The sequence below is a fragment of the Bos indicus genome, chromosome 29 (assembly GCF_029378745.1).
Source record: "Bos indicus isolate NIAB-ARS_2022 breed Sahiwal x Tharparkar chromosome 29, NIAB-ARS_B.indTharparkar_mat_pri_1.0, whole genome shotgun sequence".
Taxonomy (NCBI): Eukaryota; Metazoa; Chordata; class Mammalia; order Artiodactyla; family Bovidae; genus Bos; species Bos indicus.
In genome coordinates, this window is record NC_091788.1 from 37,795,985 (window position 1) to 37,809,182 (window position 13,198).

Sequence of the window (13,198 nt, forward strand, 5' to 3'; positions counted from 1 at the left end):
TCTTTCATGAATTCTGACAATTTTCCGCTTAGACCTATTCAAGCCCTTGTTCCATCTTCTATATCTCTTAACCTCTGTTTCATATTTTCCATTGTTTGTCTCTCTGTGCTGTGTTTTTAATAAGTTCTTCAGATATATATCCAGCTCATGAGTACTCTCTGGAGCTATCTTATTCTGATGTTTAATCTGTCCTTTGTTTACTAGTTCTGAAGATCATATTTATCCAATATAGAGGTATTATCTTAGTTGTTTTGTAAATCTCCCTAGTCATTTGAAATAGTCTCATTATGCTTTTCAGGATAAAGTGTGAGGTTGAAATGTTCCTTCTCATAGGTTCCATGTGGCACTGTCTGGGGAGGAACTGGGCACTGAGTGGCCCAGACCTACACACCAGCCTAGCCCTGGGTCCAGCCTCAGCCTGAGCTCCATCTTGGTCTGAAGCATTCTGCAAGTTTCTGCCCCTTCTCCCCTAGTTCTGTTGGGAAAGTCCAAACCTCCAGATCTATTTCTCCCTACAAGACCATCAGTGACATGGCCAGAGACCCTGACTGTATCAGTCCAGAGGCCTGGTGGTAAGGTGGGGTCCCTGTCTATCTAAAGTGCTTAGCAATAAAGCAGAGGTGGAAAGTTAAAAAAACAACAACAACAACAAAAATAAAATAGTCTCATTCCTCATCTATACCATTGATTACTAACTTTTATTTCTTTAAGCATATGAAATATCTTTATTTTATATTATGTATACCATAATTCCAATATCCAAAGCTTTTGAAAGTTTAAGTCTATTATTTATTGCTATGTGTAATTCTCACTTAAAATGCCTTGTGATGGTTAGTTTTATGTGTCTGCTGGACTGGGCCATATGTCCAGATATTTGGTTAAAAATTATTCTGGGTGTGTCTGTGAGGGTGTTTCTGGATGAGATTCACATTTGCAACAGTGGAGTGAGTGAAGCATGTTGCTGTCCCCCATGAGTGGGAGCCTCATCCAAGCCACTGAAAGTCTGAATGGAAGAGAAGGGCCGAGTAAGAGAGTGTGTCTCTCTCTGCCTTTCTTTGAGCTGGGACACTGATCTCATCCTGCCTTTGGACTTGGACTCAGACTGGACCTTACACCAACAGCTCTGTTGGTTCTCAGGTCTGCAGACTTAGACTAGATGTTCATCACCAGCTCTCCTGAATCTCCAGTTGCCAACTGAGATCTTGGGACTTCTTAGCTTCCAAAATCATATGAGGCAATCCTTATAATAAATCATATTCTACTCGTTCTGTTTCTCTAAAGAATCCTGATCAATACCCTTGTGTTTTGAATTTTATGTGTTTTTTTTTTTGCCTATGTACTCCTGTTCCTGTGAACGTTTTCTATGGGGATTCTTTGAGGCCTGAGTTTAAGCTGAGTTACTCCAGAGAGTATTTTCCCATTTGTTTCTCCCAAGTACCTAGGGAGCAACTATCTACTTTCTTTAAATTCTCCTGTTGTTTTTAAATTCAGGGTTGATGTTCCTTTTTCTCTCACTCAGAGTCAAGGCTGAGCTGAGCGAATTCTGACCAGCTCCCTTTCAAGGTTTTTCTCTCCAGGGTCATCCACTGTGGGTGTTGTTCACTGTTCTGCTTTGAATGGGAGGTTCCTGATTCTCTTTTACTCTTTGCTCAAGCTCTAGGTTTTGTCCCTTCAAACTGAAGTTCTTGGCCTCTTGGGATCAGCAGGTACCTCAGGTAACCTCTGCTTCTGCTCTCAGCGATCTCTTTGGATTTGTGCTTTTTGTCACTTCTGAACTCCAACAATTAACCTTAATTTCGTGCCACCTCTGCTAGACTTTTCTAAAGATGCTTTATACAGCGATCCCCCAAACTCTTTTCTTCCCAGTGGCTCAGCAGTAAAGCGTCCACCTGCAATGCAGGGGATGAGAGTTTGATCCCTGGGTCTGGAAGATCCCTGGAGGAGGATATGGCAACCTACTCTAGTATTCTTGCTTGGGAAACCCCATGAACAGAGGAGCCTGGAGGGCTACAGTCCATGGGATCCCAGAGTCGGATACGACTGAGCATGCATGCATGCACGCATCACTAAACCTTTTTGGCACCAGGGACTGTTTTCGTAGAAGACAATTTTTTCATTGACCAGGCAGAGGGAATGGTTTCAGGATACTTTGAGCATATTGCATTTTTTTAATGCACTTTATTTCTAATCCAAGGCTGCCACTGATCTGACAGGAGGTTGCCCAGAGGCTGGGGACTCCTGCTTTATAATATTTTAATCCAGCTTTTGTGTGTGTTTGGTTTCAGGAGAACTTTCCAGCACATACCATCTCCTATATTGCCAGAGAGGGAAGCATAACCATCTTTCCTGCCCAACCAAACGTGTCCCTTAGGATGCTGCTTCTCAGCAGGAGACCTCCCACTGTGCTCATCCTACCCTGGTCCACCGTTGGTCACCTGAATTTGTGAACTACCTGCTCTTTGAGGGCAGGGTTGTGGTTTCATCTCTTCCTCCAAAAGGGGTCTCACTAAGTGTTCCTTATTGGAGTTGAAAATGGAAGTGGGAGGCAGTTATCTGCTGTATGCGCTTCCATAACCGTCCACAGGAGGGCAGTCTCAGCTGGTGCCAGAACTTTTCCACCCGGTGGGGCTGGACAGTTTACTGGTTCCTTGTGGTTCAACAACCTGCAACTTCAGATGTCCCCTCCCCATTCCACAGGTAGGGAAATGAAAACAAGTGAGGATGAGGGAAGTGTCAGGCCAGGCTTAGTGAATTTGAGATGGAGTCATATCAGGGAAGGGTCAGGAGAGAACCAGACTCCCCTGGACTTGGACTCAACTTCTTCATGGATTCTGTTTGGACGACCAGATTAAGTGAGCAGTTCCTTCGTTGACTCAACTTCATTTATTTGGCATTAGCTGTAGGTCCCCTGGGCTTCCCGGGTGACACTAGTGGTAAAGAACCTGCCTGAAAATGCAGGAGACATAAGAGAAGCAGGTTCAGTCTCTGGGTGGAGAAGACCCCCTAGAGGAGGTCATGGCAACCCACTCCAGTACTCTTGTTTGAAGAATCCCATGGACAGAGGAGCCTGGTGGGCTAAAGTCCATAGATCGCATAGAGTCGAACCCGACTGAAGTGACTTAATGTGCATGTAGACCCCCCATGGAGCACAATGGTGAATTAATTATGCTTGGGCTTCGTCCCTGCCTCCTTTGGAACTTTCTTTGCAGCCCAACCAGACAACTCAGCACTTCCCAAAGAGCCCTGGGGGGCCGCCTCAGCTCCTGCAAAGCCCCCTGCCCTTCCGCTCCTCAAGGCCCAGCAGCTTTCACGCATTGCTGCCTGTTGAAAACCTGCTCATCCTTCTGGGCCCAGCTCCCGCGCCTGCCTCCCACAGAGCAATAAACGGGACCCAGTGGTATAGGGGGAACTGGAGCCTTCTGTGCCATCTCTGGGGGTGGCTCCAGCCTGCAGAAGGAGGTGGGGGAAAACCATCTCTTAGGACTGTTCTGATTTACGATGCTCACGCGCAGGCGGAGTCTCTCCCTCTTGAAAGTGCAAAGCTACACTCTCCTCCTTCCCATTCATCATGGCACCTGAGAACAAGGGAAAGTATGGGATTCAATCCCATGAGAGCCAGAGCTCACGGACTAGAGTGGAACTGGGTCGCTCCTTCACTGTTCCAACATGTATTGATGGAGCATCTACTTACTATGTACCAGATCTCCAGAAGTGAGGCTTTCCCCGCTCTGCTCCCCTCTTCCTCAGGAGACCCTTGGGCCCCTGTGTGTATGTGTGTCTTACTCTGAGACTCTTAGGGTTTAGCCAGGCTTGGTGGCCTCGCAGTAGAGGCAGCTGGGCTCTCCTCACCTATATTACCAGCCTGGCTTCCTGGAGACCGAAACCACAAGTAGAGCACAGAGGCGTGAGAGACATTCGCAGGCTGGGCTTGGCCGCATGCGTGCAAAGGGTGCCGTCTCCTGCAGAGAGTTACAGACAGGAGCAGCCAGGGGCAGAGCAGCTGAGAGGGGCCCTCAGCGGCCTGTCCACCTCCTGGCCCTGGGATGGTGCTTCCCACCGCCGGGCACGCATAGCAGTCAGAGATGGCGGCAGACATGGCGCTCTTCTTCGTGGTTGCTGGATTGCTGACGGCAGCTCTCTCAGGTAGCCCCCTCCTCACCTCCTGCCATTCCTGTGGGAGGGCCTGGGACCTGCCCTCCAGGCCTCCTTTCTGGCTGTTTTCTCATGCTCATGTTTCTGGAGCCTTCTAGCTAAGACTACAGTCTGGTACCAGGATGGTCCCCAGCTGTGCCAACAGCATTTGGGGCCCAGGGAGGGTACAGGCACCCCCGTGAAGGGCTGGGGCTGTGCCTGGACAGTCCTAAGAGGACCCCTGAGGGTCAAATAATGTGGGCAGCATGCAAGCTTCTTATCAATGGGCTCCCAGTGTCTGAGGAAGGAGACACCTCCTATCCATAGGCTAAGGATTTCTTGCCAACTTTCAGGAAGGAACCGTTTTCCTTCCAGAGAAGCAGGCTCACTGATGATTGCGTTTTCAACCCCAAAGCAGAGGCTCTGGGTTCACCAGGCTTGTACCACGGATGGTAGAGTCATCCTGTAACAGAATTTGGGGAAGCCAAGCAGACTAGGGGACAGGTGGCCACTGGTGACTCCATTGGGGGTAGTTTAGGGCAGTGTTCCCCAACCTGTTGGGTACGAGGGACCAGTTTTGTGGAAGACATTTTTTTTCCACCAACCAAGGTGGGGGTGGGATGGTTTCAGAATGATTCAAACACATTCTATTTACTGTGCACTTTATTTCTATTGTTACATCAATTCCACCTCGGATCATCAGGCATTAGATCCCAGAGGTTGGGGACCCCTGGTTTAGGGCACATATGAGCAGAGAGTCTCTTGAGAGCCAGCTCCTTTCTGATCTTGAGGCCCTCATGGGGACCAAGGTACTGCCTGGAGTGACCTGGGCCAGGCATGAGATGGCGGAAAGGTTTTGCTCATCGGATGCTTGTTGGTCCCCCGCGGAGGGTGGGGTTCAAGGTGGCAGAGGTCCTGCTGCTCTGGGCCCTCATGTCTGGAGGGTAAGGAGATGGGGATGGAAACAGAATTCTGGGCCCAGAAGTCTGGGTCCACTTGGCAGTAGAGATGCTAAGTGCTTTTAGTTTGATGTGAGGGAGACCCTGGAAGGCGCCATCGGGAAACCTGGAGCATTTGGGGAGCTGTGGAGGGCTCTTCTCTCTGCCTCCATCTGTCTAGAGGCATGTGCTTCCAGCCTCCTGACTTCACACTGCTTCAGGAAAAACTGATTAGCTCTAGGAGTGGGTATGGGTAGGACTTTGGCACCGTATGAGTGTCCGGAAGAGAGGCCTTGCCTGTTCTCACTCTACCAGGAGCTTCCGGAGCTCGGCCACTTTCTGCCCCCAAGCTGGACAGACAGATGGTCTGAGAGTGGGCCCCTCACTCTGCATCTCTATCCTCTGTTTTTCATGAGCGGCTGGCTTCAGCTCTGGGTCTGAAAGGCCTGCAGGCTTTGGGATCTGGCCTCGCACGGTGTCTGAATGGAGGTGGGAACCCGGGCTGGGCAGAGCCGAGGAAGGTGGAGCAGAGGGCACCTGGGGCCCGTTCTCTACACTTCATCATGGCTCTGCCCGGCCCACTCCACTCTCAGGATAGTTACTTCGTGTTTTCAAAACTGCATTTATACTCAATTGACTCACTTGTTACTAATACAAGTTCAGTTTTGAAAGGAAACTTTATGTCACAATTTACACATGGAAAACTGACATCATTTGCCACAAATAAAAGGAAAAGATAAGCATAAAAATATATGGCAGTGAAAACCAGTTCTTACGACTTGTTAGCAGACAGTTAAAAGAATGTAACGGCCCTTGAGCCCAAAGCCAGCTCTCTTTGTTAAAGGGGAGATGAGGAGGTGATAAAGACATCCTGCCTCCAAACTGTGATTTTTGTCTTGACTGTTCAGGGGGACTGAGAGTCCTTTTGTTTGTACTGCTCAGTCTTTGTGACCCCTTGGACTGTAGCCCGCCAGGTTTCCCTGTCCAGGGGATTTCCCAGGCAAGAATACTGGAGTGGGTTGCCATTTCCTACTCCAGGAGAAAGCCCTTTAGGCAGGAATAGTTTCCTTGCTCTGTGATTAAATGGCATTAAATGCTGCTCCCTTCAACCCTCCTAAGGGTGCCCAGAGGTATAGATTCTAGTTCTTGGAAATGTGGCCTGACATAGGGGCAGTCGGGCAGAAGGGAACTGGAGAAAAGCAAAGAAAGAAAAGCAGCGGAGAAGAGGGAGGGAGGAAGGGGAGCTGGGAGGATGAGGTCCATGAGGAAGTTCCAGGGCTTTGCCCCCATGGCTGCATGTGGCCTGGGGGGCTTACTAGGCATGTGGCACGTGGAGTCTGGCTCTCTGGTGTCGTGGTGGACCTGGTCATTGCTCTCTGGAGTTGGGTTGGCCTCCCCTGTCCTTCTTCCCTTTGCAGTCCCAGCTCCAGGTTCCATCCTGGGCCTTGCAGAGCAGTTTCTCTGGCCAGGCTGGCCTGGATTCTGGGCAGGCTTCTCAGCAGGTCTTGGCCTGTCCTGATGAGTGACCAGGGCAGGGGCCAGGGTCTAGAGACCCATGCTTCCCAATTCCCCCTTGGTGCTCCCTAGAGGCCTGGGCCAGAGACCTGTTGGTCCACCTACCCTCCAGTTCTGCCTCACTTTCCAGATCAGCCAGGGTGGGTGGAGAGGTGGGGAGAAGGAGCCAGAAACCCCTGACAGGGGAGTTTTGGAGGGCTGAGTGGGGGAGTCAGGAGACCCTCGATGGATCCCTGACACCCTGCCTCTCAGTTACCTTGTAGTAGGGCTTCTCAGCTTTAGACCTCAGTTTGTGTGGAACGGGGAGCTTTGGACAGACAGGCCTTAAGGGCTCCGTCATATCTGACACTACGAGAGACGCAGGAACAAAGAACCTAGCCAGTCCTGCCGGGGCCGAGCCGAAGCCAGTGACTCGAATTCCATCTGGACTGTGGTCGGCGAGGTCCTCAAGGGCTGCTGCTGTGCACTTGAAAAGGCTATATGTGGTCACTTAAAAAAATAGCTTCTTAAATTAACAATTAAAAAAAATCTATTATTTCCTTGCCTTGTAAATACATAGACCTCATTTTCTTTATAAGTCCAGTGGCTTTTAAACAACGGCTCTCAAGGACTCTTTGATTAATATTTCAACAAGTCAGGTTGAACAGAGTAAGCCTCCTTAAAGAATAAATACCACTTACAAATGTAGCTGATTTAATTCCCTTAGATCTGTGACGTCTAATTTAGCTGCCACTACAGTGTGCCGTCCGAATGTGGTCGTCTGAAGGGAGATGTGTTAGGAATGCAAGATACACTGCAGAGTTCAGAGATGTGTTTAGAGAAAGAATGTGAAAATAACTCATTAATAATTTTTATATTAATTACACATTGAAATGAAAATAGTTTAGATATGTTAGGTAAAAGTACTACTGTTACAATTAAGCTTGCTGCTAAGTCACTTCAGTTGTGTCCGACTCTGTGCGACCCCATAGATGGCAACCCACCAGGCTCCCCCATCCCTGGGATTCTCCAGGCAAGAACACTGGAGTGGGTTGCCATTCCCTTCTCCAATGCATGAAAGTGAAAAGTGAAAGGGAAGTCGCTCAGTCGTGTCTGACTCTTAGCGACCCCATGGACTGCAGCCTACCAGGCTCCTCCATCCATGGGATTTTCCAGGCAAGAGTACTAGAGTGGGGTGCCATTGCCTTCTCCATCAATTAAGCTTACCCATTCCTTTTTAAAAATGTAGCTGACAGAAAATGTAAAATGATGTATGGAGCACATATTACACTTACATTGGAGATCACTGCCTTAGATATTCTACACTGCATTTATGCGTGGGTGCTTGTAAGTCACTTCAGTTATGTCCAGCTTTTGCAACCCCATGGACTGTAGCCTGCTAGGTTCCTCCATCCTTGGGATACTCCAGGCAAGAAAATTGGAATGGGTTGCCATGCCTTCTTTCAGACACTGCATTTATAAATTTAATGTATTTGATTGTCTTATAAATGCCTCAAATACCTCTAAGAAACACAGCATTATCAAGGATTTAAAATAATTCTTATAAATCCAAAAAACTAAGTTATAAACAAAGTGAATATTAAATTCTCTTAAGTAGTTTGATCATGTTTACAGACGCTGTCAAATTCTCTTAATTTTTTAGGTTAAAATTTCAACTGGAGTCAATTACTCAGTCACAAACATGATACACTCTGCTGCTGCTGCTGCTGCTTCGAAGTCGCTTCAGTCGTGTCCGACTCTGTGCGACCCCACAGACAGCAGCCCACCAGGCTTTCCCGTCCCTGGGATTCTCCAGGCAAGAACACTGGAGTGGGTTGCCATTTCCTTCTCCAATGCATGAAAGTGAAAAGTGAAAGGGAAGTCGCTCAGTCGTGTCCGACTCTTAGCGACCCCATGGACTGCAGCCCACCAGGCTCCTCTGTCCATGGGATTTTCCAGGCAAGAGTACCGGAGTGGGGTGCCATTGCCTTCTCCGAGAAACTCTAGTGGCCAAAAATTCTTAAACACGAAAATATAGGATTTTATACACCAACATGCAGAATTTGGCCCAACTTAAACTTGACAAAAAGGTACAAATACTATGGGTTTTTATGTTTTTCATCACCTGTGTATTTTAAATTCTAATCTTCCTGGGCTTAAAAGCCACTTACCAAGGAGAAAATAGTGGTACCACTGCAGGTAACTTGACTTATCCCAAGCAGGCTAGAGTTTCTGTATCAGTGGACTGAGATGAGGACAGTTTTTTTTGTTGTTTTGCCAAAATATGAGACAGCATTCTCTTGTGCTGCTAATGGATAGCTCATGCCCTCTTATTGGACTGGTCTCTCCACACACAATCCAAATTTAACAAGCCTAATCCTCTCTATCTCCCCCTAACTCAGGGGCTTTTACCACTTGATTGGATTAAATTAAACAAATGGTTACTATTCTTTTTTTTTTTTAATCTCCCACATTCTTCCTGTCTGGCAAGTCTTATCCATCTATGAATAATGTATGACAGCCACCTCCATATTTCTCCCAGCTTAGTCTGGTTCTCTGGTCATATGCCTGGTGGGGACAGTTAACGTGGCTGTCACCAGGGTGGTAACGCAAGACAAGGCAGCTCCTAGGGCGTTGGGGCTGGCATAGTCAGCCTAACACAGATGATTCCAGAGGGATCCGGAATGAGTGAGAAACACTACCCACAGCATCCCTCATTCAGTTCACATATATTGAAGCCTGCTCTGAGTCAGCCTCATTTCTTACAGAAACCTTTGAGAATTAAATCGAGACCCCAGCTGTCGGATTCTGAGGCTGAAGCATCAGCCGTCCCCCTGGGACAAGGAAGCAGGTGGTCCATTTGAGGCTTTGGGATAGGGGCCTGGAGGAGAAGGACCTCCCCCCTCCTGCCGCCACCACACACACACCCTGGCATGCACCTTCGCCATCCCCCTGCATGGACCACAACTAAATTCCCTGCTGGGTCCTCAGCCCTGCACTGAGATCCCTTGCTTTCCCCAGTCTCAGGGTCTTCCAACTCCTCTATCGCACCCTCATCACTGCCCTCCTCCCCACATCTGGTCAGGGCGAGGTGTGTCAGAAGAGCAGCATTTTCTGGGGGGTCCACATTCTTGCCCCTTCTAGGTGTTTACTAAAGCTGCCATTCTACCTGACCATTTGCTTAATATTCTTAATAGATGCTTTAAAGTATAAAGACATTTACTTAAAAAAAAAAGAAAACCCCTACATATTGCTGCCTTAAAGCCATTGTCAATCACCTGAATGGTAATAACGGTGAAAATAAACATCATGGAAAAATGTTATTCATTTCTGGTCAGACCTGTGGTATTTAATACCATGCCAGTGACCACTTAAATGTGAACTTATAAATGTTACACAGCCAGGACAAAGATCTCATATATGTAAGTACAGGATTTAGTGGTTAACATAATGTCGTTTGTACCATAAGCTCGTTTACCCACATAAAGACCCCATTGTGTAGGTGAGGAAACTGAGGTTTAGCGAGGCTCAGCCCTGTCCGAAGTCTGTGGCTAAGACCTGCCAGGGCTTGAGCTGAGGTCTCCTGACCGGCAGCTCTGAGCTCTCTCCGCCGCGAAAGGCTGCCTGGTCTGTCTCCCGTCTGGCTGCTTTCCAAGGATGAGGCATCTTTCCCAGATATTGTACCCTCCCAGGCTTGCAGCCTTAATACTGGGTCCAGGGATGGCCCCAAGGGGCCTCAGGGATGGATCCTGGGGCCCCCAAAAGACTTTTAAGGGATGGATGGGAGCAAATGGGCTGCCTCCCTCCACAAGGCTCGGCCTTCACGGACTTGCTGTGCATGTACCTTGCCCACCAGGCCAGGGATGATCTAAGTGAAGCTAAAGAGATACCATGTCAAAGAGATACCATAAGCCAAAGGAGAGCTTGCATAGCAGAGGGCTCCATTTATCCACATTTATTTAGCAACTGTCGGGAAGATCCCCTGGAGAAGGAAATGGCAACCCATTCCAGTACTCTTGCTTGAAAAATTTCATGGACAGAGGAACCTGGTGGGCTACAGTTCATGGGGTCACAAAGAGTTGGACACAACTGAGTGACTTCACACTCACTCACTGTGTGCCAGGCCCTGAGCTGGTACTGAGCTATGAAGGCTTGACATTGAACATGTTAAATGTTGAAGTGAAAGTGGCTCAGTCGTGTCTGACTCTTTGCGACCCCATGGCCTACAAAGTCCATGGAATTCTCTAGGCCAGAATACTGGAATGGGTAGCCTTTCCCTTCTCCAGGGGATCGTCCCAACCCAGTGATCAAACCCAGGTCTCCCGCATCACAAGCAGATTCTTTACCAGCTGAGCCACAGGGGATGGTGATAAAACATACAAGGGTCAGCCCAGGGTAGATGCGACAACAGGTGCAATCCGATGATAGTCATAACCACCATCCATTGCAGGGGACTTACATTCTCCAAGCACCAGCCATGATTATTCTTTCCTCTCTTGACATTGGGGTGCTTGCCCCTATTTTATATTAATAGGTGGGGAAACGGAGGGTCAGAAAGCTCTGTACTTTGTCCCAGTCTGTGGCTGATGCTGAGCTTAACCCCATGGGTTTAAATCCATGATGCTGAGTTTAAAACACGGGTTTTAGATCTCCAAAACCCACATTCTCCATCACTGGGTTGCTCAGTTTCTGGGAGCTGGAAATCAGGATAAGGAGAGCTTGAACTTGCCACAGAGGGGCTGGACACGGGGACAAGAAGGCTTTGCATACCAAAATACGATGGCAAAAGACATCTTAGGCCCAAAGACACTTTTTAAAAAATTTATTTACTTCCTTTGACATTAAAAAAAAATGAATGCCTGCGAAAGCTGGTGAGATCCTTGTGTTGTGTGGGTATCGACTTCCTGGTTTTGGTGAGTTACTCTAGTTATAGAGCGGGTCACCATCCGGGGAAGCTGGATTTTTCTGTGCTATTCTGTGCCTGGGATTTCTCTGTGCTATTCTGGCAACTTCTTGTGAGTCTATAATTTCAGAATAAAAAGTTAAAGGGAAAAAAAGGCATTTCAGGCAAAAGAACCATTTGAGCAGAATCTGAAGAGCAAGGCCTAAGGCCTATTGGGTGGGTAGGTCCCCAGAGCCCAGAAGAGCTGGGTGCCAGGCTCTCTATCTGCTGACTCACCCAGACTGCTGTGTCATGAGGATGCAGTGAGCATGCCAGGCACAGAGACTGGCACAGAGATGGCCCACACAGACCGTACATTTGCCTGCACCAGGCCAACTGGGCAGTGCTTTGTAAATTCATACACCTGTCTTGCCCTCCTTACATCCCTGTGAAGTCTGATTATGAGCGCCACATGTCAGGGGCTCAGAGAGGTGAAGTGACTTTTCCCAGATGGCACAGTGAATAGTCAGTTGAAAGATAAACTGAGGCATATTAAAATCTTTTAATGCAGTAAAAATTCTAAAGAGCAAAAAGCAGTTATAATCGGCAGCATGCGCTCTGACAGAAAGGACAGGTATATAAGGGGATTTTTATTTTATTTTCGAACTTTAAACTTTAAATTTTGTATTGGGGTGTGGCTGATGTGATAGTTTCAGGTGGATAGTGAAGGGACTCGGCCATGCAAATTCATGTATCCTTTCTCCCAAAACCCCTCTTCCACCTAGGCTATCACGTAACATTGAGCAGAGTTTACAATGTTGTGTTAGTTTTAGGTGTACAGCAAAGTGATTCAGTTATGCATACATATATGTCTATGTTTTTCAGATTATTTATGCTTATAGGTTATTACAAAATATTGAGTATAGTTCCCTGTGCTATGCAGTAGGTCTTTGTTGGTTATCACAAAATTGCTTTATTTTAGGAATGGCAGGGTCTAACAGGCAGATGACTTAACTAGCCCTGGTCAGGTGAAACCATAAAGTCTCGACTTGGTGATGTGGGGCTTAGCATAAGCAAGCCCATCTGGGGCCCCTTGTTTTCAACAAGGCTCGCAGCTAACTATTAGGTGCCAGATCTTTTTTTAAAATTCTATTTATTCATTTATTTTTGGCTGCATTGGTGTCTTTCTTGCTTTATGTGGGGTTTCTCTTGCAGTTGCGGTGAGTGGAGGCAACTCTTGGATGCAGGCTTCTCATTGTGGCAGCTTCTCTTATTGCAGAGCACAAGCTCTAGGCTCTCAGGCTTCAGTAGTTGCAGCACAAGGGCTCTGTAGTTGGGGTGCATGGGCTTAGTTGCTCTGAGACATGTGGAATCTTCTTGGACCAGGGATTGAGCCCGTGTGCCCTGCACTGGCAGGCGGATTCTTATCCACTGTGCTGCCTGGGACTCCAAATCCATAATGCTTCCCTGCCCTGGAAGATGGCAGGGTTTGGGAACCCATCCACATCAATTTTTCTAGGAAAGGTCTCCCATTCTCTGCAGAGTTTTCACCTCAGCTGGGCTGTCATGGAACGAGTGTGAAGAAACTCTAGAAGGGACTCATGTGTCAGAAGCCACTTCCTGGCCAGCCGAGCTTCTGCCCAGCCTCGGTTTCCCCAGTTGTAAAGTGGGATCAGTGGTAACCTCCAGAGCCCAGGGTTGGGATGAGGCTGCATAAGATGTTAGCTGTGAAGTACCTGGGGAAACTCAGGGC

At 47.9% G+C, this 13,198-nt stretch overlaps 1 protein-coding gene across 9 annotated transcripts in view; it reads left to right on the forward strand.

Annotated features, from left to right (window-relative positions):
* The first annotated feature begins 3,938 nt into the window (after positions 1–3,938).
* CD6 (CD6 molecule) overlaps positions 3,939–13,198 on the forward strand; it is a 45,771-nt gene continuing 36,511 nt past the window's right edge. For all 9 annotated transcript variants that reach the window (XM_070783041.1, XM_019955320.2, XM_070783042.1 and 6 more), the window contains exon 1: positions 3,939–4,143. In XM_070783041.1, coding sequence (XP_070639142.1) covers positions 4,083–4,143 — 61 coding nt within the window. In that variant the 5' untranslated portion in view covers positions 3,939–4,082. The remainder of the gene's footprint in view (positions 4,144–13,198) is intronic.